At 44.1% G+C, this 24,162-nt stretch overlaps 1 protein-coding gene across 5 annotated transcripts in view; it reads right to left on the bottom strand.

Annotated features, from left to right (window-relative positions):
• Nucleotides 1-24,162, bottom strand: part of SUSD6 (sushi domain containing 6) — an 89,776-nt gene that overhangs the window by 6,672 nt on the left and 58,942 nt on the right. For 4 of the 5 annotated variants that reach the window (XM_065064405.1, XM_065064407.1, XM_065064406.1 and 1 more), the window contains 3 exons: nt 6,011-6,208; nt 2,726-2,864; nt 1,082-1,503 (listed from right to left, as the gene is read on the bottom strand). In XM_065064405.1, coding sequence (XP_064920477.1) covers nt 1,082-1,503; nt 2,726-2,864; nt 6,011-6,208 — 759 coding nt within the window. Of the gene's footprint in view, nt 1-1,081; nt 1,504-2,725; nt 2,865-6,010; nt 6,209-6,856; nt 10,122-24,162 lie in introns of those variants that run through there. The other variant, XM_021287298.2, reaches the window with a different exon arrangement.

Raw genomic sequence — 24,162 nt, 5'->3', positions numbered from 1 at the left:
TAACTTGAAGAAATACAACCTCCTCCAGTAGCTGCAGCTTCCTCACCTTTGAGCCATAAGCACAAACTTTATCACCTCCTGCTGCAAGGGTCAACCTGCTACTGTACAACATACCTGAGAGGCAACACATGTTTCCAGGCACTGATAAAAAAAGACAGTGCAGAGGCAACATCCTCTGATTTCTACACTGAGGACATTTTTTGTCAAGCTCCACCTTTGGATTTCTGCTCTTTATGCACTTGAGGTTTAATGCCCATCCTGGGACACGTTGCCATTTCTACCCGTTAGGGGAAATCTCCTTTAACTGTTTTTACCGTAAGGGTTCTGCAAGGCGTTACTACAGCTGTAGGGCTTGAAACCACAGAGAGGAGAAGTTCTGCCCTGAGCTATCTTCAGGTGAGTTACACTTCTTGCCTAAGGTACAGCAGTCTCTGCAGAAGCAATTTTGAGCTGCAGCTTCATATCAGCTCTGGCACTGTAAAGCCACTCCTTCAGGGCAGAACAGAAGTCAAGAACACAAGATGCACTGACTATTTAACAGACTTGCCCTTCTGCACAGTACAGTAAGTTCAAGCACATCCCTTCTAGGTCTTTTTTGCAGGCCAGGCCTGCTGCACTATATGTGCTATGGCAGTAAGCTCCTTACTAAAATGGTCTAAAAATGAAGAAACCCAAACATCACAAAGGGTTTGTATTCCAAGCATATCCTCCCACTCCCCCAACTTGTCTTCCACAAACACAGCTATTTTACCGCACTCGCACTATTATGCTAGAGGCTGGCATTTCTCTGCAAATCCTTTGCTAAGACAAGAAGAGTGAGTAGCAGAACCCCAACAGTCTCTCCAGACTGCCCTAGGCTCTCTGTCTGAGCACGCCACAGATGTCAAATGAAGGCATCAAATAACTGTTTGCACATCTAAGTTGTGAAACATGCTATGGAGACTGGGACACTTCCTTTCAAAAGCTCCTCTGGTGCCTGACATACATAGGGTCATTCCTTGCCATTTTCATCCTAGGTTGTCAGCTGTAGAACCTGCATTTATAAGGGTCTCATTCAGTGCTTCTTGCCCAAGCCACGTACCATCTGTGTATTCCTCGGAGGAAGTGAGTGATAAAAGGCTCTGTATGTCACTGCTTTCTGAATCTTGGATTTCTTTGTGTACAGGTCTACTGCTAGCTGTGCCAGCTACCCAGGAAGAGGTAGCAGCTTGATGCACAAGAACAGTTTCAGAGCGCTGAGAGCCACTGGCTTCACACAGTCCAGAATGTCCGGGGGCTTCATCTTCTCTTTCAAAGCTATTGCGAGCCCCTTGGTCCTGCTGCTGCATCTCTCTGGCTCCGTTCTGCCCAGCTCCCTCTGAGAGCACGATCTGCACTCGGGAGTCTGAGGGTGGAATGCAGTTCCCTGTGCTGCCATACACCGCCTCTTCGTAGGATGGCAGGGCCACTTGGACACCATCCACCATGATAGAGACCTGATCTCCAGACACACCTTGGTCTCGCCTCAAAAAAACAGAGAGGGGGGAGAGGGGGGGAAAAAGAAAAAAATCAAGGTGAGTATTTATATTTTTATATATATGCTACTGAGAATTCCAGTAACCTCCCACAGCAGAACGCTAATGCTTACCATTAGCTTACTTTGGAGACAACAGAAGCATGAATGGTGGTTTAACAAGGTCAAGCAAGCATGGCCTTGCAGCCCTACTCTGAATTGCCATCAACATGAGCAGGGGCTGTAATTCACAGTGCCTGATGGATTTAGCAGCAAGAGCTGAAAAGGTTACTAAGCCTCCCACCTCACTTGCCTCCACAGCTAAATCTGACAAAGACCATGACTCAGAACCCTCTGCTGTCACAGCCTGCAGATAAAAAAGGACTCTGACCACAGGTGATTTCAGCTTGTTACACTGCTATATTCTGCAACACCCAGTGCTGCCTGTTCTGCCACCTTTGCTGCTGGCAAGGTAACCCCTGGTGGGGTGGGGCAGGCAGCTGGCACAGTGTGAATCACCTCCACTCAGGAGTCAGAGTCCCAGGGTTGAATTTTTATTTTCCAGTGGTTTGGACTTCCTAGGAAAAGAGCATAATGCAGGGCCCCAGCTCTCAGCCTCCCCGCTGCTGGACAGCCATGCTCCCTGCTCTTATTTAAAGAGTACTAGTAGCTGATTTGGAGGAGAGAGTCCACAGTGACTTTGTTGACTTCAGCTGGCAGCACTGTTATGGCTGGGTCCCTCCTCTCATCCACAAACCCAGGCCAGGAGGGTTCTCCTCTCACAGCAGGGAACAACAGCAGATTGTGTGTATCTAATCAGCAGCACTGCCAGAATTAATGTCCACAGGATCTCAAACAGACTGAGGAAGATACATGTATATAACCAAACACATACTTCAGCAGCTATCCAAGGCTGGAAGAGGCAGGAGACTGACCTGTTAGCTGGACTAGCAGAGATCATAAGTTTTCACATTCAATGCCAAAGAAAAAGAGCAAGGAAACCACTCATCAGATGGCATGTTAGAATGGAGACTGCAGCTGAATATCGCAGAGCACCATTTCAGACTCCTGCTGGACCACGGAGGAGAGGTGCCATTGAGGTGATTACAGCAGGAGCAGAAAAGCAAGGAGATTAGTTGCTCCAAAATGAAGGACTAAAAATGTACCTTAATGGGTTTCTGCTGCAAAGAAACAGGACACCTCTGAGCCCCTCCAAACCCCAGCTACACTCACCTGTTATGATGAAATGACTTCAGCTTTGGCTGCAGCAAAACAAACAGCACGACTAAGAGCAGAATCAGGGCAACAGAGCTTGCTGTGGAGGCTACTATGGACAGCGTGGGTACTCCAATTGCTGGAGGAGAGTCCTTTTCTACAAAACCAAGAGGAACACATAGTAAAATGACCCACTGCCTTAAATCACTGTCATAGGGAAGGAAAAACATCCACATTGCCTTCTCACAGGACTTACACTTGGGTGCACATGTGAGGAGCCCAAGCTTCCCACACAGTCAAGGCACACCAGATATCTCGTTTAGAGGACAGTTGAGAGCTCAAGCTGACAGCTCTCCATCAGCTGGAAAGGGAACCTAAACTAAAACACTCCCATAAAATGGTTGTTTGGAAAAATACAAGGCAAACAGAAAAGCAGTACAAACAGGCCACAGGAACCGATAGGTGGTAGTAAGGGTCACATTATATAGAGATCTGGCCAAGCAAAAGCTAAAAAAATGTCCTGACGTCACCAGCAAGGCCAATAATTATCTAGCACAATAAGCAGGATATTTTAGGCCAAACAATAGGGAAAGTTCTAAATAACAGGTTTTCTTGGCTAATAGAACAGTCTCCCAAAGGAAGGGGTTGAAGTCACCTGGCTGGGTATATTTAAGATACAATAAGTATCCAGCATCTCTCACACACAAATACATGCCAGGGAACAGAGAGAAAAGGCAGATGTTCTGGGATGACATTAGATACATGTGCCCTGTTCATGTCACTCTTTCCTGCCCTTCCTTAGCTGTGCTGTGTGACTGTACAGGAACCAATCTGGCTTTTAAAAGGTCCCTTGCAAGACAGGAATAAATTGGGAATGGAAAGAGAATGCCCGGAAGCTGGTATTGCTGAACACTGTATATCGTGCCTAGAATACTATACTAGTCCTTTCACCTCCCTAGAGCAAATAACCACATTTATGTGTTGCCTCTGTCCTTAATTTATGTCTTTAGTAGAGATCTGAAAAACCTCATTTCCTCATTGGCAAATCCTATCACGCATCTCACATTCAGGACATTCCCATGTATACAACTCCTCAATTACTTTTTTCTACATTCAACACATTCTTCAGGAGCACAGGTCTCAGTCTGCAGGGGCATGCAGGACATGCCTGCAGGTAGGGATGAGGGGAAGAAGAGCAAGCAAAAAGAAGAAAAAAGCTGGAGGACCACTGTCTTTAAGACTACAGCCTGAAATCTATGCCCAAAACAGGCACGTAAAATGGAAAGCCAGTTTGCTTTTTCTGCAAAATTGTTTCAAACTCATTTTCCTGAAACTTTTCAGAAGTAGCTTGACCTCTCCCCAGGGAAAAATGACATCTGGTACATTTTTCCCTATGGCAAATAAGGTTGAGTAAGGATTTCCATTGTCAACATTACCCAGGGCACTTCGAGTACACTGACAAAGAAGAGAGTAGGCAAAAATTGGTACTCCATTTTCAGCATCAGTACACAATGCTGTAAAACTGTTCACTACCAAGGGTACACACCAGCACAATCACCATCCCAGATTCCAACAACATGCTCACTAACTCACACAATATAATGTCAAAATGGTATGGAGCTGACAGGCTCAGAGAAACATCTGATAACTGCTCAGGATTTCATTTATTTTATATGGAACAGGTGGGATCTTATCCATTACCAATGATTTTAGGATCTACTGCCTTTCTCTCTGCATTCTCCCAACTCCTACTCCTTTCGGCCCTGTGAAAGAGACCCAGTAGTTAAACCTCAGATGTCTCTGACCCTGGCCAGTTGTTTCAAAGCCAATGCTGTGAGACCAATGGCTTTTCCACTGGAAAAGACTTTTAAAGTCCCATATTTTTTTATAAGGCCACTGATTCTTCGGGATGCTAAAGAGATCTGAAGGATTTCTGCTTATCACAACACAATCCCTTCAGCTCTGATGTAGACCAAATACCACGATGCAGGAATGCCACCCAGGGACACTACTTGCAATAACACAGCTTTGTCATCCATCCTGAGTGCTGCAAGGGGAAGGGGGACCACTGTGGGAAGGAAGCTTATGCTGAATTTGAAAAGCCTCTTTAGGATCTAGTTGCTGTCACGCAAACTCTCAGTTCTCTTCCTTGTACATCATAGAAAGGGGCTACTGGAGAGGCCATGACAGAGACACTGAGAAGACAGAGTCTTTGGGACAGGACAGGATGTCCCAGCAATCACAGGTACGCAGTGAGCTCCATAAAGAACTTGAAAGAGGTGTTTTGCTGTTTCCTTCCGATTAAGCTAACACATTTTGCTTTATGGGTTATAAGACTTAACTCCAGAGTTTACATCTTGCTGACTTGGGATGACTGAGCAGTAAGACTATCAACAAGCCAAACTTGAAGAGGGGAGGGAGTTCTCTCTTTGTCCAGTATTCATACTTTTAAAACCAGAACAACCCTAGGTAAAATAAGAGCTGTATGATGAATATTTGCCTGTAAAACTTTTTACTTTCCTGCTTTGATGGAGGAATTCCTGTTCAGCTGAGAGAGACCCACAAAACAAAAGCTGTCCACTTCCTTTTGGAGAGACGCAGAAGTCACTTATCAGCAATGTCCTTTCTTCCTGCCAGTAGAGTGAAAAGCAGCACCACTGAACTCTTTGCCACAGGAGGCCAACAATTAGTAAATGTGTTAGCAAGGAAGATTGGCTCTACATACATATATACCTGTGGACACATGGTACAACACTGAGGGAGGTGCACTGTCACACCCATCAGGAGCAAAAACAGACCACATGGAAAATGCTTCAGTTAGGGCAGGGGTGTCAAACTCATTTTCACCACGGCCCACATGAACCTCACAGTTGCCTTCAAAGGGCTGAATGTAATTTCAGGACTGTATAAATGTAACTACTCCCTTTGAAGGCAACTGCGAGGCTGATGTGACCCCCCGTGAAAATGAATTTGACACCCCTGAGTCAGGGCCTCCCCCATTTCTGGGATGAGAACTGTTAAAATAAGAGGCTCCTCATAAGTAACAACTTGCCTCCTTTACAGTCCTTTTCAGGGGTTGTTTCCTTGCATGAGGAGCTCTGAGCTTGCATCTGATGGGCTGTTACAGAAGAGACATTTTTAATAAAGAGCTATGATTGTGAGCCACATTTATGAAACCACTGGAGCAATGAGACACAGCTGTATGGACTTCCTCAGCATCACACTGGCTCAGTGTTTAAAGATCATGTAAATGTCAATGCAAGGGCAATTCTGAGTGTCCCACCGGAGTCAGGGAGCACTCACCTGGGCTGAGCCTGCAGCTGACTTCCATGGCTGGGTTCCACTCTCCATTCTTGCAGGTCAAGTATTTATAGTCTCCTTTCAGCATATAGCCTTCGACACACAGATACTCTATGACACTGCCTGAAGTTAGAGGGTTGTTGCATGGGCTGGGGTGGCATTTATAGCCTCCATTCTCAGGCTGTGGTGGCTGGGGACAATCTGGAAAAAAGAGATAGCATCATGAGGGATCTCTCAGAGTAAGACGTGTTGCACAATAGATACACCACATAGGCAGACTTCCACCTACGAACACCCACTGAATTAAGAAACTACCAAAACCGAGAAGACAGACTTATACAATGGCAGAGAACACTGCTCAGTTTCACCTCTGACAGGTCTTCTGTGATTGCTAAATACTGACTGTTCTCCCAGTAGCACATTCTAGTTGGCAGGCATCAAACTGGTGATATTTTTGAACAGTGACACAACATAGATTCCACATGAGAGAGGCCCAGAAAATCCTTGGTGCTATCTTTTCTCCACAGCTGTTTCACTAGAGACTGTGGGGAACCTAACAACCAGGCTTTCCTATTAGCCTGATATGGAAAAAGCGTGAGACCTCCTCCTGAAACAAACGAAGAATGGAAACAGCCCACTGTACAATGGGTACAGTGTCAAGGTACAAAGCTGCCCCATAAGGCATCCTGGAAGCCTGTAAGATCACACTGATTTTAGCTATTTTACACAGATGCACCACCAACAGTATGGAGAACCGAGTTTTGACATAGTAGGACCAAATATTCTAGCCTATTTTTAAAAAGGAATCAGTTGTATGACCAAGACATTTCTAAAAATCCCCTTGCTTACCTATGTGAAGTCTGGAGTGCTGAACGCACTTCACATGTCTCCTTGCATCTCCCCCATCCTGACTAATATGTACAGACATAGCACATTCCAGATTTTTTCCTGTAGAATTTTCAATAGCTATTCAAATAAAACCAAACCACAAATGAGGAAACTGCACTGAAAACAGGATATTTTTATTGCTTAGAATTTCCTCTCCTCTGGCAGGTCAGAGTGACCCTGTAGACAGTCCCAACACCATCCACTGATGCCACATATCTGCCTGGCTGAAAGAGGGAGAAATCCAGACTTTTTTCCTTTAAATCCACATCAGCTTCCCAAACTTCACAAAAGAAAATACATCAAAGATGCCTCGAGATATTTTGGGCCATGGAAAAACAGCCAGCCCACTCACCCTATTCCATCACAGCAGGGTCATCCAGGCCTGCCCTTAACCCCTAGAGCACACATTCCCACGTTCTGCCTCTAAGTGTTCCACTTACTGTGGGACAAACAGTGAGAAACAACTAGGCAAAATTAAAGTAACTGGATTTTGGGCAAGATTTAAACACTTTAGAGATTCATTCCACTGTGGAGAAATTTGCTATGTTGCTGCAGTGCAAGTGACCCTTGAACCTAATCACATGTGTGAGTGCATCATAGATAGTGCCTTGTAAATGCCAGTAAGCCCCAAGATGAAATGCTGAGCAAAGCCAAAAGCCCTCTGGTATGAGTTCTGCCAGTTTTATAACTGCAATTCAATTTACTCCTTGAAATAAAAGGTTAACAGAGGTCTAAGCAGCAGCTTTTCAAGAAGACTTTGTTCTTGAGAAGATTTATTCTTCAATAAGCTTCAGAGAAGCCACTGTCCCACACCTCATGAGTATTAACTGTTGTCTCTTCTGTGTTTGTTTATTTTTCCTTTCTGCAATAATTTCTCCATTTTTGATGAGGCTAAAACTTGCTTTCACTTCAAGCCTATCCAACACTTAGAGTCAGCTGGGATCAGCTGAAGTTACAGATTCATTTCACACTTCACATTCAGGCACACAGACAAATGCCCTGCCTGTTTCATCTGCAGTCCAGGAGAGGGGTTTCTTGCTAAACTGCAAGGATTCATTTGAGCACCAGAAATATTCTCAGCAGGGCAACAGGTACTTCTCTAGGCAATAGTAGAGAGCTGTGGGGAACAGCTACTGTTGCCACAGCAGCTGCTGAAACTCAGCAGCAGAGAGGGCACCTTCCCTGCACCTTTTTATGCCTTACGAGTTACCTGACATTGCTTGGGAGTCACACAGAGCATCTTTCTGCTAACTGATTCCAGCAAACAGAGCTCATTCCCTCTGTTCCCCCTTCTCCTGAGCCATATTCACATGTGACCATTGTGCCAGGAGCCTTTGTGGACCTGGCAGCAGCTCACTGTTCAGTTCCCCTTCTATCATAAAGGGCCACCTACACTGATGAGGTTTCTGAGTTATGTACAAGTCAGCCAGCAAACAAGAAACAGGCACTCATTTACATTGCAGCAGTGCTCTCAAAGGCTTGGAAATATCACTGCATACACTTACAGAAACCTGGCCTGGCCTCCTCACACAAGGGCTTCAGACAGAGGCTTCAGGAGATGTGCAGCCACACAACTGCAAATTGCTTTCCTCCTCACCTCCACAGGCCACTTGGCACACAATGGAGAGGAAAAGCAGCTGATAAGTGTATTCAGTTGGTTGTCTCTGACTTGTTCTCTTCACACAGAGAAGAGAGTGCACAATTACTTACATCCTTCTTTCCCCTCCCCCCCCATCTCCTTAGGTCATTTGTCATCACAGCATGCAAGAGCCTCACAAGTATTTTAAAATGTCACTTTCACTGTGATGGAATAACATCGCTTATGTGCTGGGAAAACAGATAAAGAAGATCTGGATCAGGCAGCCAGAACATCAACACCCTCAACCTGACTGAGCATCTCTGGGCAATCCCACCTCCCCTAGTAGACCACCTGAACTGTCCTTTGCAAGGTAGCCTCAGAGGAACAGAGCACCTCAGAGCCTGCAGCTTTGGAGACAGCTACTAGGCAGTGCTGATGGCTTTAAAGACTGGTGGAGGTGGCCCAGGCAGGGATTGGGTGGGCAAGATGACGGACTGAAAAACTGCCTGAAGAACTGAGGAAGACAAACAGCTCCAGTCCCTGCTGGACCAGCTTCCTTTCCCTGGCATCTCTGACAGAGCTCAGTACCTCCACAGACCAGGGCCCAGCCCAGTGTAACACAGGCACTGGGAGAGCTTGGGCCAGACAGTGCAGCTTTCCACTACGGTGACCTGTTCCTGAGTTTTCAGGACCCTCAGTTTTCACACACTCCATGATGGGTTTCTTCAATTGCCTCTATATGCATGCCCTAAACTGGGGCTAACAGAAGAAAGGTAAAGTCTGATTCTGCACTACCCTTTATCTCACCAAACAGCAGCAAAGCTTATGCCCCAAGTTTGCAGCACTGGAATACCCATGCCAATCCAGAAGCTGTGTTGCGATGGTTCAGTACTGGGTTTGGGAGCAGCCTGACCCAGCTCACGCTTCCCAGACAGGCTGCTTGCATTTAACCCTCAGCAGTGTTTGCACACTGCTGTGTGGCCCAGCCCCAGGCTAAGGCATTGCTGTTTGGATACTACTCGGGCACACCAATGCTTTTTGAAGCATGTGAACTCAACCATGGAGGAAGGTTTTTCAATATTTCAGCCCCAATTAAAGCTGGGCAGATTTCAAGAGACACAGCAAAACTCTGACCCTCAAATTTACTGCTTCCAAGCTGCAAAGGTGTGTGGTACACAGCAAATACACTGAAGCTTCTCAAAATGTTACAAAAAAATCCTCAAAATTCGTGGGACACTTTAAGTACATATTTTTAACCACCGACACCCTTCTCAACAGGATCAGCCTAGATCCACAATGGCACTGGGTTATATTTGAAATACAAAGAAACAAGCAGGAATTTCACCAACTCCCTCCCTGAAACACGTTCTTGGAAGTATCCCAGAGCTTATGAGACATCTTAAAACAAACGTTCACACCAGGCAGGGAAGAGAAGGAGAGCCAAGTTACAGAAATTATCAACTTCCTGGGGAGTTACCAACATCCTAGGCTTGCAAAGCTGTTCCCAGCATCTTGATGCATCAAGCTTTGAGGATGCACAGAAACAGTGGTTCGGGCATTGCAGCACTGTGTGTGACAGGGGCAGAGCTCTACTCCCAAAGGCCTCGTTTCTAGGAGGTACTGAAGTTTATGACACCTCCTGAGAGGGCTGGTTCTCCGCCAGCATTCACGGCTGGAAAACAGGAAGGAGATAACAACTGACGAGAAGTCCAAATGTTTTGAACATCCCTGAACTCTGTTCAGAGGTAAAGAAACTGTCATTTACAGACTGACAGGCAGAAATAAAGTTATACACTGGGGTTTCTGCCATTACTCTTCCAAAATACTTGCTTTTTAATATACAGGCAATTAAAAAGATATTAAGCCAGTATGCACCTCTGTTCAGTTTCCCACCAAATCATCTGTAGGCATGAAATTTTTCTGTCTAGGTCACATGAGAAAATACTCCTTCAAGGAGGGTTAATTGTTCTTATGTTCTCTGACTATCTGTTAGCAACTTGACAGCAAACAGCACAACACTAACAATCCTCTGTTTTGCTGCATCCACAGTGTTATCAGATTGTACCTTCACCGGCTCCCTTCCCCATGGCTCTGCTATTAGTAGCAAGCTCCACTTGCTTTCTCTTTTACCAAATTCACAGACAGCTGTGAGGGCTTGGAACATGGCTTCTTATGGAGAAAATAAGAGATGTCAGTTGGCCAAACTGATTAATTTAATCACCAAAGGATGAAATTGATCTTCCATGTCTTGGCTGAGCTGAAGCTGAGCTGTGGTCCTGAACTCCAATCCAATACAGAGCTACAAATGCATTTCTAACAATATAAAAATGACACGAAACCAAGCCATGGTCACAGATAATACCACAGGTGGAAGCATGTGGCATTTTGTGTGCTGACATAAAAGTGAGGGGGTTTATGTACTCAGAACATAAGCCACAGGAGACACACAGTTGAGCCTTGATCTCTGTGAGTGAAATTCACAGATAAGCAGGAGATTTCCAAAGCTCAGGAAGGATGAGCCTGTTGTGGTGAGGATCAAGTACAACACACTCTACTTACACATACAATGTGAGATTAAAATATACTTCAATCTGACAGAATTACCACAGAATTATAAAGCTCCCTGATACTGACTTTCTTCACACAGGCACATCATCACACAAAGGGTGACCAAAAGGCACCTCACAACAGTCCTGGCTGCCTGGCATTTCTTTTTTTAGGTAGTTACTCCTGGACCCTAGCAGGGGTCTTACACCCCTTTTTTCTGCTCCAGGCACCTGAACTGTTTTTCAGTCACTCACCTCTTTTGCTAGGCAGTCTGACCAAACAGAGATAAAAACCAAATCTTCCATAACTGAATGTATTCTTATAAGATAAAAACAAAACAGAACAAGATAACTATTAATCATCATCTGCTTGAGTGCATAACCATAGGTTTGTAACTGAGGAAGAACAAACCATTGCATTGCTCACCTTACATGGTTGGATAGATGGGTATAACATTGCTTAACAAAGGGATGCTTTGCACTAAAAATCCAGTAACATTTCTTCTGCTTCTCTACAACAAGGTGCAAAGGTCACTAAAGTCAAGAAAGGAGCAGTTTTGACAAACTGACACTAGTGTTTATATGAGTCAGGCCCAAATCCCAGCAGCTTTAAGAGGAAGCTGGACTGAGCCTCAGGTTAATTCCTCACTGGCTACACAAGTGATCTAGTACCTGTGATCATCCTCAGAGCAGTGTCAGACAAAGCTTACGTGTCAGTGCTGAAGCATTTTGGAAGGAACTTGAGTAGATGATGATTTCTCAGCAGGATCCCCTGAACATGTGGCCTGTTTGGACACATTAACACCTCCTGGCCTTTCAGACATAACTGCAACTTTTGTGGCATGTGAAGACTGGAAGTGAAATATTCTAAGCTCTACAGGATTTACTCCATTTAACTGATATTATCAAGACTCACAGAACAAAAACATCCTATAAATGAAGAACACCCTCCTGACCTAACAAGATGAATATTCCCCTGGCTAGTCTAGTTAAACCTGTCATGACTGTCTCGTGCCAGCATGTCTAGCCTGGTGAGCAAACATCTTTGTGAAGCACAACACAGAAGCACCCAGTTAAATTGTCCCTGGACTAAAGGGCATACAGTTTCCTTCATGCTGGGATCGGTTCCCCTAGAATCCTCATCGTATCTGTCTTCTGCTTCCTTGACTCCCCCACAGTACGATTTTTGTGGAGTAGCTTAAAACAAGGTTGTCTTCCCTTAAAGTATATCTTTTTGCCTCTTTGCTCCTGTTACACAGGATTCCCTCTGGGTCACAGTCACTGCCTTTGCCTATTTACCCTCTTCCAAGTTGTGTTCCAGCACACTCCACAGGGGCAAGGAGCACCTCTCTGTCCAAGCCTCCAGTTCTCCAGAACACAATCACCTTTATTCTCTCAGCCAGGACTTGCCACTAGCCACAAAACCAGCACATCTAGAAAAGCATCCAAAACAAAGATATCCCAATCATCCAGGTACTTGTCCCTGCTGTGGAGACTCTGACAATTTGCAGGTCTGTATCACTTTACTACAACAGAGGGAACTGCAAATGCTACTGCCAACTTCTGACAAGGACCTTCAAAAAGCCCCAGACTCTCTAAAGCACCCTGGATAGTAATCCTCCGTCTCTACTCCCCTGTTCAAGCTGGGTCCTGCAACAGCTAAAGGGGTGATCCGAAACACGAGCTCCGTCTGAAGCCTTCTGCAGAGACTGTGCATTTTCAGCATCTCAGACCTGAGGTTCAGATTTAATTAACACCATGCTGAAAATAATAGAGCCAGCTTCACTGTTTCTCTCCAGTTGGTGCCTGGAACAGGCTTTCAGCAATAGGTGGTTGGGGTTTTTTAGTTGCTGTTTGTTTATAAATTCATACACAAACCTTCATCTTTTTTACACAATGCTTTTTCACAATAAAAAATTGACAGCTGATGCAGCCAGTGGGCTAAAAATGCAAGTCAGAGACCAGTAATAATGCTCATTTTGGCTTCTAGAGACTCTGGCAATTCTAACAGAGTGGATCCTACCCAGGGGTGACAGTGAACATCAGTTTTGCCTTAGGAAGCAACTGAATGAATGTGCTAGCAAGAGCTCTGGAGATACTTGTGAATAGGAGAAGAGACATTGTTTTCTCTCTCTGCAGCATTTCAGTTCTTGCCAGCAGGGCACTGCCCAACCTCTCCACTAATCTCCCAGTTGTTTAGTAAGCCAATAAGGAAACTATTTACTGCTCCCTTAGCCCAGTTCTTGGATCTCTTCTATTTATTGGACATACACCCAGGCTCTGTCAGCAGTACTCAGAGAAGCATGAATGTGACCCAACCAGATAATAGTGTTGCTGCTGTCCTTAGCCACAGCCTCAGGGTAACCAGCCAGAGTTGCCAAACTCACTTAGCAGCTTCTTGAGCAACAGCAAAAGCAACACATCCGCCTCCCAGTGCCTGCAGACAGACCACAGTGCCTCAGCTTACACCTAACAGAACACACTGGAATTGAGTTAACTTTCTTCATGCAGTTAGAAACTTCTCTTTTTAGTAGCCAGCATGGTCTTTTGCTTTGGATTTAGTGTGAGAATAATGTGATGACATTGCTTTTCCCTGGGATAGACTTACTGTCTTCTCAGTAGCTAGACTGTTTTGGAGTAGGTACAAAACAAAGTAAAAATTCACTGATGTTTTTGGCTGTTGTCATGGAGATCAAGGACTTTTCCAGCTGTCCAGCTGCAGATAGCAGCTGGGAGGAAACACAGTGGGACAGCACCTAACTTGCCTTCCAGGCTGATCAACAAAATATTCCTTACCATTAGTGCCATGCTATGTATGTAACTGGAGTTGGCTTTTCCAGCTTGTTAGTTCCATTCCACTTCCATTCCGTTAGAGAGTTTGGTTCCACTCCACTCTGTTTTGAGTTGAGTGTTAGTTCAGCCTTTTGCCATTTTGCAGTTGGCCTTTGGCCTTTCTGCCTTTTGCCTATTTGCTCTCTTGCTGGGATCAGGGTGCTCTCCTTTCTGGGACTGGCAGCTTGCCGTGAGACAGGCTGGGTATTGGTCACTGGCTGGTGAGAGCAATTGCATTGAGTATCACTTATTATTAGTAGTATATTATTATTTTGCTGTCTTATTAAACTGTTCTTAATTCAGGCCACAAGTTTATCCCTTCCCTTTCAGTTCTCTCCCCTATCCCACTCAGGGAGGGGTGGGAGGGAGCAAGTTCCTATCATGTCTTAGTTGTGGGCTGTGGTTAAACCACAACATCAAGTTTTCATACAACTCAAAATCTTACATTTTTAAATTTAGCTCTCCCTCCTGGAGGCATCCCTACCTAGCAAATGATGAACTGAAGCCCCACTATATACTTACTGGGAGAAAAACCTAGAAAAACAGCACCAAAACTAAGGGAGTGCTTATAACTGGCATACATGCCATTTTCAACAGCAAGCATTTATTTTATAAACCCTTCCCAACTAGCAGACAGGAAATCCACTGTTTGAGTTAGCTGCTTTTATCACAAGGACTTTGCCCCCTGTGTCCAGAAGAGTCTGGGATAAAGGTGTTTTTTCTGCTACCTTGAAGAGAAAAAACCAACAAATATATATATATATATATATATATATATATATGTGTAATATACCCCACATGTAATATACGATATCTATTTTTATGTATTTTTAATATAGATTATATATTTTATATATACCTGTTCATCTCAAAGAGTATACAGCTAGTTATCAGGCCCCTCTAACCCAAGCCTCCTGCTTTTTTGGTTTCCAGGGAAGCAGGGGAAGAACAGCTTGGCTGCAATAACACTGTGACTGTGAAACAAAAAAAATTTCTACATGCTCCTCTTTAGGTCAGGATTTTTCTTCTCTTAAACCAGGACCTTCAGTCACACATAAGGTCTCTTTCTGCCTGAGGCAGGACTGGTGTTTGGCTCCAGGAGTCTCCTGCAGAGAAGGAGATGATGGGGGGGAGAGAACCAGCCAGCTTTGCTTTCAGTGGGAAACCCAGACAGCAACACCCTTGTTTTTCCTCTCTTCCCTTGTGCGCACAAACCAGCCTATAACGAGCAGAAACCACTTTCAGAAGCCCCTCCCTCAGCAGCAGTTTGGTTTTAGTAAGAAGCAAGTCTGTATCATTTCATATCCTTTTTAGACTAGCTACGTCAACTAAATACCATCTTTTACCAAAGCAAAAACCACTTCCCAGGCAGCTGGTCTGCAGAGAAAAAGCACCTAGATAGGCTTCGATCAACAGTTCTGCCTCTTCCCCACCCACACCTTCCTTCCTGTTGAGAAGGGAATGACAAGGGGATGCGCTTTAGTGGTAGATGCACAAGATACAAAAGCAGTCACCTCCACCCACATGCTCCAGCTAGTCAGAGTGCCAGCTCCATTTCTGAGCGCTAAATACCTCCAGGTTTCCAACCAGTGATATTTGCCTGGATGCACTCATAAGCTTTCAGCACAGCAGCTTCCCACTGTGCAGCCTCTGCTCCTGCATTGTCTTCCCTAGTCCGAGCATTTGGATTACTACCAATATCAGGCTAGGAAATGGCTCATCGGGTATTTCATGGATAAATGTCACCGCCTGTAACAGCAGGTCTGCGCTGAACTTGAAGAGCCACATGCTTTAGAGTAGGGTTTCTCTTTGCAGGCTGTCTCTGAGAAGCACAGCAATGGTCTGCTCTGGGAATCATATTTGAGATTTTACCCCCTCCTGACATATCCAGCATCTTGATGACATTTGAGGGGGAAATTTTTTAGCCCACATAATTAAATTCCAACACAAAAGCCTCCTGCAGTCATTAGAAAGCCTTCTCCCTGGAGGACAGGTGGGCTCTTCCCAGTGGAGGTGAAGCAAGCGCTGCTCCTCTTTCAGGCAGATGAAGGTGTTAGCATCTAGGGTTTTTTTGCTTATTGCCCACAAGTCTGCTAACCTGCATGTTTTAACTGTATAAGCAGAGTAGCTGCAGATACAACATCTGAAAAGGGACCCAGAATGACGCTATCCTCTGCCAGCTGGAAACAGTTGAGAATTCAGTGGGTTTCTAGCCAGAGACAGCATTCACACCATAAAAGACAGATTACCAGATGCCCAGGTTTTCCACTGGTCTGTAATTTCTGGGGTGGAGATGGGGACTGGAAATGGGAGAACAGATTTTGAACCTTCTCCTTTTCAGCACTCTGGCTTTCTCTAGCACATGAGCAGATGGATTGCTTCCCAGAGGGACAAACCCGAGACGGCAGCTGCTGTCGGGGCCCAGTCACAACAGCTGAGGCTAAAGGACCTCTTTATATTTTACTTACAGGAGGCAGTAGTCAATAAAAGGCCTCCATTGTGAACACACACACTTCTCACCGACCCTGCCCCTAAAATATTTTAAGCCTTCCTAAAAACACACTGCAAAACATAACCCTCTTTTGGGATCTGTGTATTAAGCAGAGGCCAAAGTCCACTGAAAAATAAGTCCTCTGTCTTTACTGGCTCCAGATGCTGCATACTCTGAAGTCAATGACAGAAGAGCAAACTGAGCAGGACTGGAGCCTTTATGGGGAAATTACAATTTCCTCAGCAAGGACATAGTCTGAAGAGGAGGCTTATTTTTCTTTTTGTCATAATGTGGGTAAATGAAAAGAAACCAAAGCAAAAAGATTTGTATATATAATCACATAGCTGTGCATTTATATAATTAGACACAAGCACTCGCACTGTGTACAGTAACAGGCACCCCTCACACAGCCATCCCGTACACTCCAAAACGGCCTTTTTTTTTTTTTCCCTTCTTTTCCTTTTTAGGGTAGGGGAAGTAAAAGGAAGAAAGAAAAGACTCTAATTGCAGCCTTCCACCAATACAGTCGCCATCTGGTAACTCAAGAGACACATGGAGCCAAATTATCTTAATTAACATGTTACAACAGTATGTAAAAAAAACTCTATGCTTATTAACACTCAGCTGTGATTAGCCAACCATGGAGGAAGCCTGGTAGTGCAACATTAATTATGGGTCTTGTCTGTCTTTCTATTAGAAATATTATTCCCCCCTCCCCCCCCCCCCCCCAATTCCCCCAGTGGCTTATCTCTCTCCTAAAAAGAAAACCATTAGCATCAAAGCTTGCTCTAAAGTGCAAATTCTATTTACATTTCACAAGAGTCAAAATGTTTAGGCTATATGAAGCTGCCGCTGCTGCTCCTAGAGTGCTACAGACTCTCTTGATATAAAATGTACTTTTCTCTGTTTGCCACTTAAAAAAATCTTTGCTTCTGTTAGACAACTCCCTTCCTCACTGAAATTTTAGCAGAAAAATGTTATGCATTTCAAGTTCCTTTCCCCTCCAAAACAGGGCCACAGACTCTGCTGTATGCTATGCAGGGAAAAATCAAGACACAATCCAGGGCTAGCAAAAGAACCACATCTGTGAAAGGAAGATTACATTGATGGAAAGCAGCAACCAAAACACAACTGCACTCCAGCAGCAGATTTGCCTCCCCAGAAGAGTGCTACTCACTATGACAACTGTATTATTTTCCCTGTAATAGGCCCACCTGTAATGTGCCCCCCTCAGATACATTCCCAAATGATTCAGCCTGACAGGCTCCAAGACTAGTACTGCCAAGTTTTTTCAGACTTGGCTCTGTGTTATGTTTGCACGGGGCCAGCTGCAGTGGGGCTCTCATCCGCACTGGGCATTCTGGACATCAGGATAACACCAAATCATAAGACAAAAAACTTGTTGCTTTTAAACAAAGCCAAGATTGAGGAATTAATTCCGGAAACATTAACAAGGAGGGAGAAACAAACTGGGAACAACTGCAGAACTGTTTTTAAGATCTCCTGATAAAACAGTCTTATTGTTATACACACATGGATAAATGAATAAAATAAAAACTGCTGTTGATGACATATGTGGAAGCTCACACAGCCTGCTCAGGTCCAGTAAGGATGCAGACCAGCTGACCAGTACTTTACAGCCCCCCATACTGCCAGGACAGTACAAACAATTTGCTTCTGGGCTGCAGCTGGAGCCAGTGGTACAAGCGGCTGCAGAACAGGCAGCTCAATACCGAAACCTGGTCTCCACCCTGGGCACAGTGCAGCTTTCCAAGTGGCACATGTATCATTTGCTTTTGTTTTCCAAGGCCGTTTCCGGCCTCCTTGTGCCTTCTTCCATCCACCCTATAATTACTTGCACGTGTTTGGAGAAGGAAATTAAGCAAGTGCTATAACAATGCTTTGTGTGATCTCCAGGGTCCTGGTTTCTGCTTTTGAAACCCAAACTCACTGTCCTAAGTAGCACCCAGCTAGTTTTGTGGGTTCCCCCCCTCTTCAAAAGTATGATTAAGAGGGTCCCCCTAGGAAAGGTGCACGTGGATTTTAGTTTGAAATTCTGATTACTAACAAGTGTAAAGAGTTCAAAAGTGTTCATTGCATTGGGCAGAGGCAGCTAACACTCATTAGGGGCATCTCTTCTCCTCACTGGCAGCTTGTCCAATTCTAAATCTTACTGTATATTGCAACAAGGAGATTATTAAAAAAAAAAGATAAAGTGTCAAAATACTTTTATATTCCTTCAAAAAAGGAACAGGCAGATACACAGGAACTTATAGGACCTGTGTAGAGGCAGGTTAGTAGAAAATATATTAGCATGGCATTTGAACTCAACATCCACTGTCCTCAATTACTAGTGCTAATTTTATACTTCAGCTTCACTCTTCACACAGCTTTGAAATGTACAAAACTAAAAACTGGTGTTAATTCAGAGGTAACCTGCACGTTTACCCTGCTATTTCCTTGGCTGTTTCTAGGTAGGTTTTCAATTTGCATGTAGTAATACCCCAAGGCTGTCTGTTTAGGATAAAAGCCTGATACACACTCCATGGGCTTCGGTCTCACGAAAACTATCTGGTTCTTCAGGAAAAACAACGAGACACAATAGCAAAAAGTGTAACTACCAGATACTCATGCTGATTTTGAACACCAGGTTTGGACAGGACAGAGCTGACTGATTTGTGCTGACTACTCTGTAAGTCCTAACTGAAATAAATAGTCCCTCTACTGATGCTAGGTGAGGACATAGGGGAAACACCTCCAGGGTACAGCAGAGTAAAACTCATCACTGTCAGCAAGCAACAAGAGGCCTGCAATTTCACAGTGCCTTGGAGGCTTAACTTGCTCCTGGATTTCCAGATGACTACAAAACGCTTCCACTTCCAAAACTCCAGCCTAGTATGGTAACCAGGTACCTTTCTCCAATAAGGCCTTAAAAGTTCTTGCTGTGGCAATTTCCCAATACATGTCCCTGCTGTGGGCTCCAGCATAGCCACTCAAGCTTTGGATGACTCGTGTTACCTGGCTTATAATACCAGCAGCAGCAAGAGTCCATCACTCTCCTTCCACTAGGAGGTGGAACTCAGGCAGACACCACCCACCTACACAACAACCAGCTCTCCCTTGCCCAACAGGCCAACTCATGTCTACCTTCTAATACCAGTTCTGCTGTTGTTTATCCTGAGACTTGACACAGGTCATTGCAGAGTCATGAATCTGCTCAAGAGGTGGGCCTAAACTCCAAGGGGACATGGGAATCTCTGAAGTAAGAACTTTAGAGTTTAGAAAGGAGCCCTGTTGTCTTACATGTGCATGGAAAGATCCCTTCACTAGCCAGGTCACTTTAAAGCTCTGCCTCCTTCCTTCACTAATGAGTCTTTTGCAGCTGATTCATTTCTCATCTTTTCAGCAGCAGCAGCTTTTGCCTCTGACTCAGCCTACCCAAAAAGTACTAATTTGGAAGTTTGGCCAAGGCTGATCCAGCAATGGCATGCACACAGGAGACTACTCTGTGCTAAGCGTTGTTCCAGTTTCATCTGTATGAAAACCCAACTGGGGAGCCCAAAGCCCCAGGTTGCTGAAGCTTTGCTCTGCAGTAGGTCTATGGACAACTTTGCTAGGGAAAGGTGGGCAAGGGCAGCAACCCCAAAACCTCAATCTAATACATCAACACACACTGGAGAATACTTTTTCACCCTGCTGTGCCATTTCTCTTTTGACCTTTGGTTCTGTTCAGGACCATTGAACATATCAGAATCTAATATCTAGGCAGATTTGTTTATCCTTTAAGAATGACTCATCTCTGTCATGGGACTTGTCAGAACAAGCACTCAAATAATTTACCACTGGCTGGGCAGAACTGCAAAGAGTTATTAATCCTGTCTCACTGGAAAGGCTCTCTTAAGCACACTTCATATTTTTACTTTAGATGTGGTTAGGCTAGCTGTACATATTAAGTCATCTTTTCTACTGGCTTTAAAGGAGCTCAGCATTGCAAGCAACTTCTCTGCAGAATCTGACAGAAAAAAATAGCCCTACTTGAGCACTATTCAACGTGGGAGGCAACTCAAGCTACAGGGTGACAGAAGTACTCCATGTGGCAAACCTAGCTTTCCAAAGACCACGAAGTCTTAGAGACTCCCAGTTAAGCTCCAAGTTCAACCATTCTCAGCTACATTTTCTTAATGTGATTAGCTGACACAGACTCAATCCAGACTCCAATAATTCAAAATCTCTAAGACACAGAGTGAAGTTGAAGAACTAAACTTCAAAGCAAAGCAACAAGTTTCTTCTACTGAGAAGAGATAGCTATGCTGCACCTTTCTGAACTGCACAATACTTTAAGAGTGTTGGGCAATTTAAGAGCTAGTGAGGTGAGAGGAGGAAAGATGGTGTCAGACCCTGTATAACCCGCACTAAAACTAACAGCCACTCAGTATGTAGTCTTCTCTCTTTACTGGCAATGCAAGTAACTGCAGAATGTTTTTTGGGAAGAAGGGAGGTGACACAGTGGAGCTATCAGTAAGCTTGCTTCGTGACTGGAGCATGACTAGTAAGAGGCATCAAGGTCTGGTGGGATGCTGCTGCTGCTACTTTGATTTACCAGTCACAGGAGACATCATCAGTTCTTGCAGAACAGACAGAGTCCCACACATTCCACCCACTCAAATTCTGCTGGGGATCAAATAGCACATGGGAAGTAAACGGCAACTTAGTATAATCCTTACAATAGAGCATATAAAATAATTCAGATTTCCAGACACCTCCTTTGAGAAGACTGTCTCATTATACAGATGTAATAGCTTCAAAGTGTTTGTTTTTATACCTCCATTTTCCCAGTACCTACCAACAGCTCTAAGCAACTCAATGGATATGAATTAGCAAATTGCCTAACAAGATGTATTAGCAAATTGTCAAAAGCATACCTAGCAGCAAACACAAAATCTTTCTGTCTCATCCCAAACACCTACAGGGTAAACAAAGCTGAACTGAAACAAGCCAGGATTTGGAAACTGTTCAAAAAACAAGCTCCTTCCACAACTGGCAAAAAAGCATTCAGAAAAGATGTGCAGAAGGAATTCTCACCTTTTGAAATACTACTTGCCCTTTGATGCTTTCACTATAGCCAGTGGAATCAAAGCACAGTCGAGCCAAATTATCCAGTTGAAAAAGTACATAATATAAAAAAGTTTAGAGGTAGCAACTGCCAAGACAGGACCCATTTGTAGCCCTGAATGCCTGACACAAACATAAGAGATGAAATAACATTCCTTCTGTTTGATATAAAAAGAGATTATAAAACATACACAAGCCAAAACCCCACAGTGTAACTATTTTCAAAACAAAATCTTCAGGAAAGAGGCCAGATCTGCTAAACTGCACTTTGCTGGTTTTAAGCAACAAGACACACAAAACTGTATACATTCTTTGCTTCTTATTTATATTCCCTGACAATCTAGACAGCTTCTTTTTTCTGTAACAATTAAAATATCAAAAATAATTTTAAAAAAGGCCAACACTCATACTACTTTATTACAGGGTTGTTTTTGCAGCTTTCCTGGTGGTTTTGGAGGACAGCTGGCCTGATGGAGGCTCAAGAACCTTGGAGACACACAATTCCAGCTCCCACCTACTGCCACAGAGCCAACCTAAGCCACTCCATCATTGATTTAGAGGTTGAAGGGGGAGACACTGCAGCTTAGCAGCTGGAACTAAGGCCTAGGCACAAGTGACCTGAGCCTAGAAACATGCTCCACCAATAACTAACCTGAGGTTTTGCCTCGGCTTCCCGCTTCAGAGAACTTTCCTGCCTGCCTTTGTGAATATGTGGTTTCAGGGAGTCTGGAGTGTTCAGTGTGATGATTTAAGGGTTCTTATCACCAATTTAATTAATGTCAAATATTTACAGATTAAGTTTACTGCTTTAATATTTGTGTCTTCTTTTTCTATACAAAGAAAGCCAACCCAGATACAGGATTTCACAGTTCAGTAACTCTTCCACACAGGTCTGCCTCTCTGGCCAGCAATTTACTTCAACCTTTATTGCCACACATAGGACTAACACATGGCTAGGGACACATGTGCTGCATTACCATCTTGCACTGTTACTGTCTGGTTTTAGCTTAAAGCTGCATTTGTGCCAGCTCTTTTTTTATATTATTTGTGGCACGTCATTAAGTTTCCTTTATTGTTTTGAGGCACTTTTTTGCTCAGCTCTCTCAAGTGGCTTCCTTCAGCTACATCTTACCTATACAGCATCAGTCATGTCAGAGCAGCTCTTGCTAAACCAACAAGAGTATTTCTCAGTGCAACATACACTTAACAGGATTAAAATGGTGTAAAAATGCCTGATGAAGTTTTGGCTGCGTGAAGTACCCAGAACCTCACCTTGATGAAAACTTTTTACGCAGATCACTCTCTACTTTGACAGGACAAGCCCAAATAATACTATTACCATTTCCTGCCAGCCAGAGCTTGGGGTCTAGGACACTGCCCTGCTGAAAAGAGACTGTTGCAGGCCAGGTTCCTCTGGATAACTCAGTTGATTTGCAGATGCTGTTACAAAACTGTGTTTCCTTGAATACCACAAGAACCAAACCAACACAAAACTATTTTCATTGCTTGTTGTCCTATGCACTTTCCAGCCAGCATTTACAGTATCGAGTTGGAGAAATTTCAAGTCCCTCCTCAGCTTTCTACAGTTTTGCTTCCTCCTTCCTCAACTCCTCAGTCATCTTCCATCAAACACACAGGAGAAAATTTGTGCTCAGTTGCAGCATTCCCTCATTTCAGACAATTTCAATTCCTGGTTCAATTACCTAGCTCCATAAAAGAAACTGTGTGGTTAGCTGAGGTTTTGGGGCGTGTGTGTTGGTTTTTATTTGTTTTGTTGTTTGGTGTTTCAGGTTTGTGTGCTCTTTTTTTTTTTCTTAAGCATTTACCTGAAAGGATACTTTATGATATTTAAGTGCAAATGTTAGTGGATAATAACAGCATCTGCTACATTACTACTTGGTCCTTTTTGTCTGTATTTTCAATCCAGCAAGACAGTATTTCAAATTTGGTTTCAAGAACTGCAGAACCATTCTATCTTCACTGAGAGAGACAGAAGACTTATCAGAACAAAATGCTAACTTTCCATTCTAAAACGTTACTATAATAGCTCAATTTTATGATATTCTGAGAAACAGCATGATGTGTGAGGGCCTTATAAAAGGCAAATAATAGTTTAAATGAAAGTTTTATTTATGTGTTCACAATTCTAAAGAAGATGAAAATCCCTTCCACTGCTCTGGTAAACACAGACTACATATGTATAGACACTGATCTAGCAGACAGATTTCACAACCACCTTCTGACTCAGGCTTTGGAAAGGAAACATTAAGCAAAGACAACCAAGACAGTAGGAAAAGTTACAGCCCATCAGCTAAAAGCAGCATAATCTTTCCCAAACTATGCAAGAACAAAGCAGTTTCAGGAAGTTCCTTACACAGCAAAAGAGCATTTCAGATGCTCTCTAGGGAGGAATGCAGTAGAGGAAGCTGTTGCAGCATGCCTGAGTGCCACGGGAAACACTCTGCTGAGCACCAACAGGGGAAAATTCATGTGTGTTCCCAGCTTCTGCAGAGCCGGGGTCGGAGCTCGGGGGAATGCTGAGAACACCCCGGGGGAGACCTCGCGCCCACGACTGGACCCAGATCTGCCTCCCACGTCATCACACGAACACATGTAGCAGGAAGTGAGTATCCAAATCCCAGCCCTTCCCCAATATCAGTGTTCCTATCTAAAACACCCCCACAGCCTAGAAAGAGAAGAAGAAGAA

Source organism: Columba livia, chromosome 5 (assembly GCF_036013475.1).
Source record: "Columba livia isolate bColLiv1 breed racing homer chromosome 5, bColLiv1.pat.W.v2, whole genome shotgun sequence".
Lineage (NCBI taxonomy): Eukaryota > Metazoa > Chordata > Aves > Columbiformes > Columbidae > Columba > Columba livia.
Note: the sequence above shows the minus strand (reverse complement) of the source record. Positions and strands in the feature narration are given on the sequence as shown.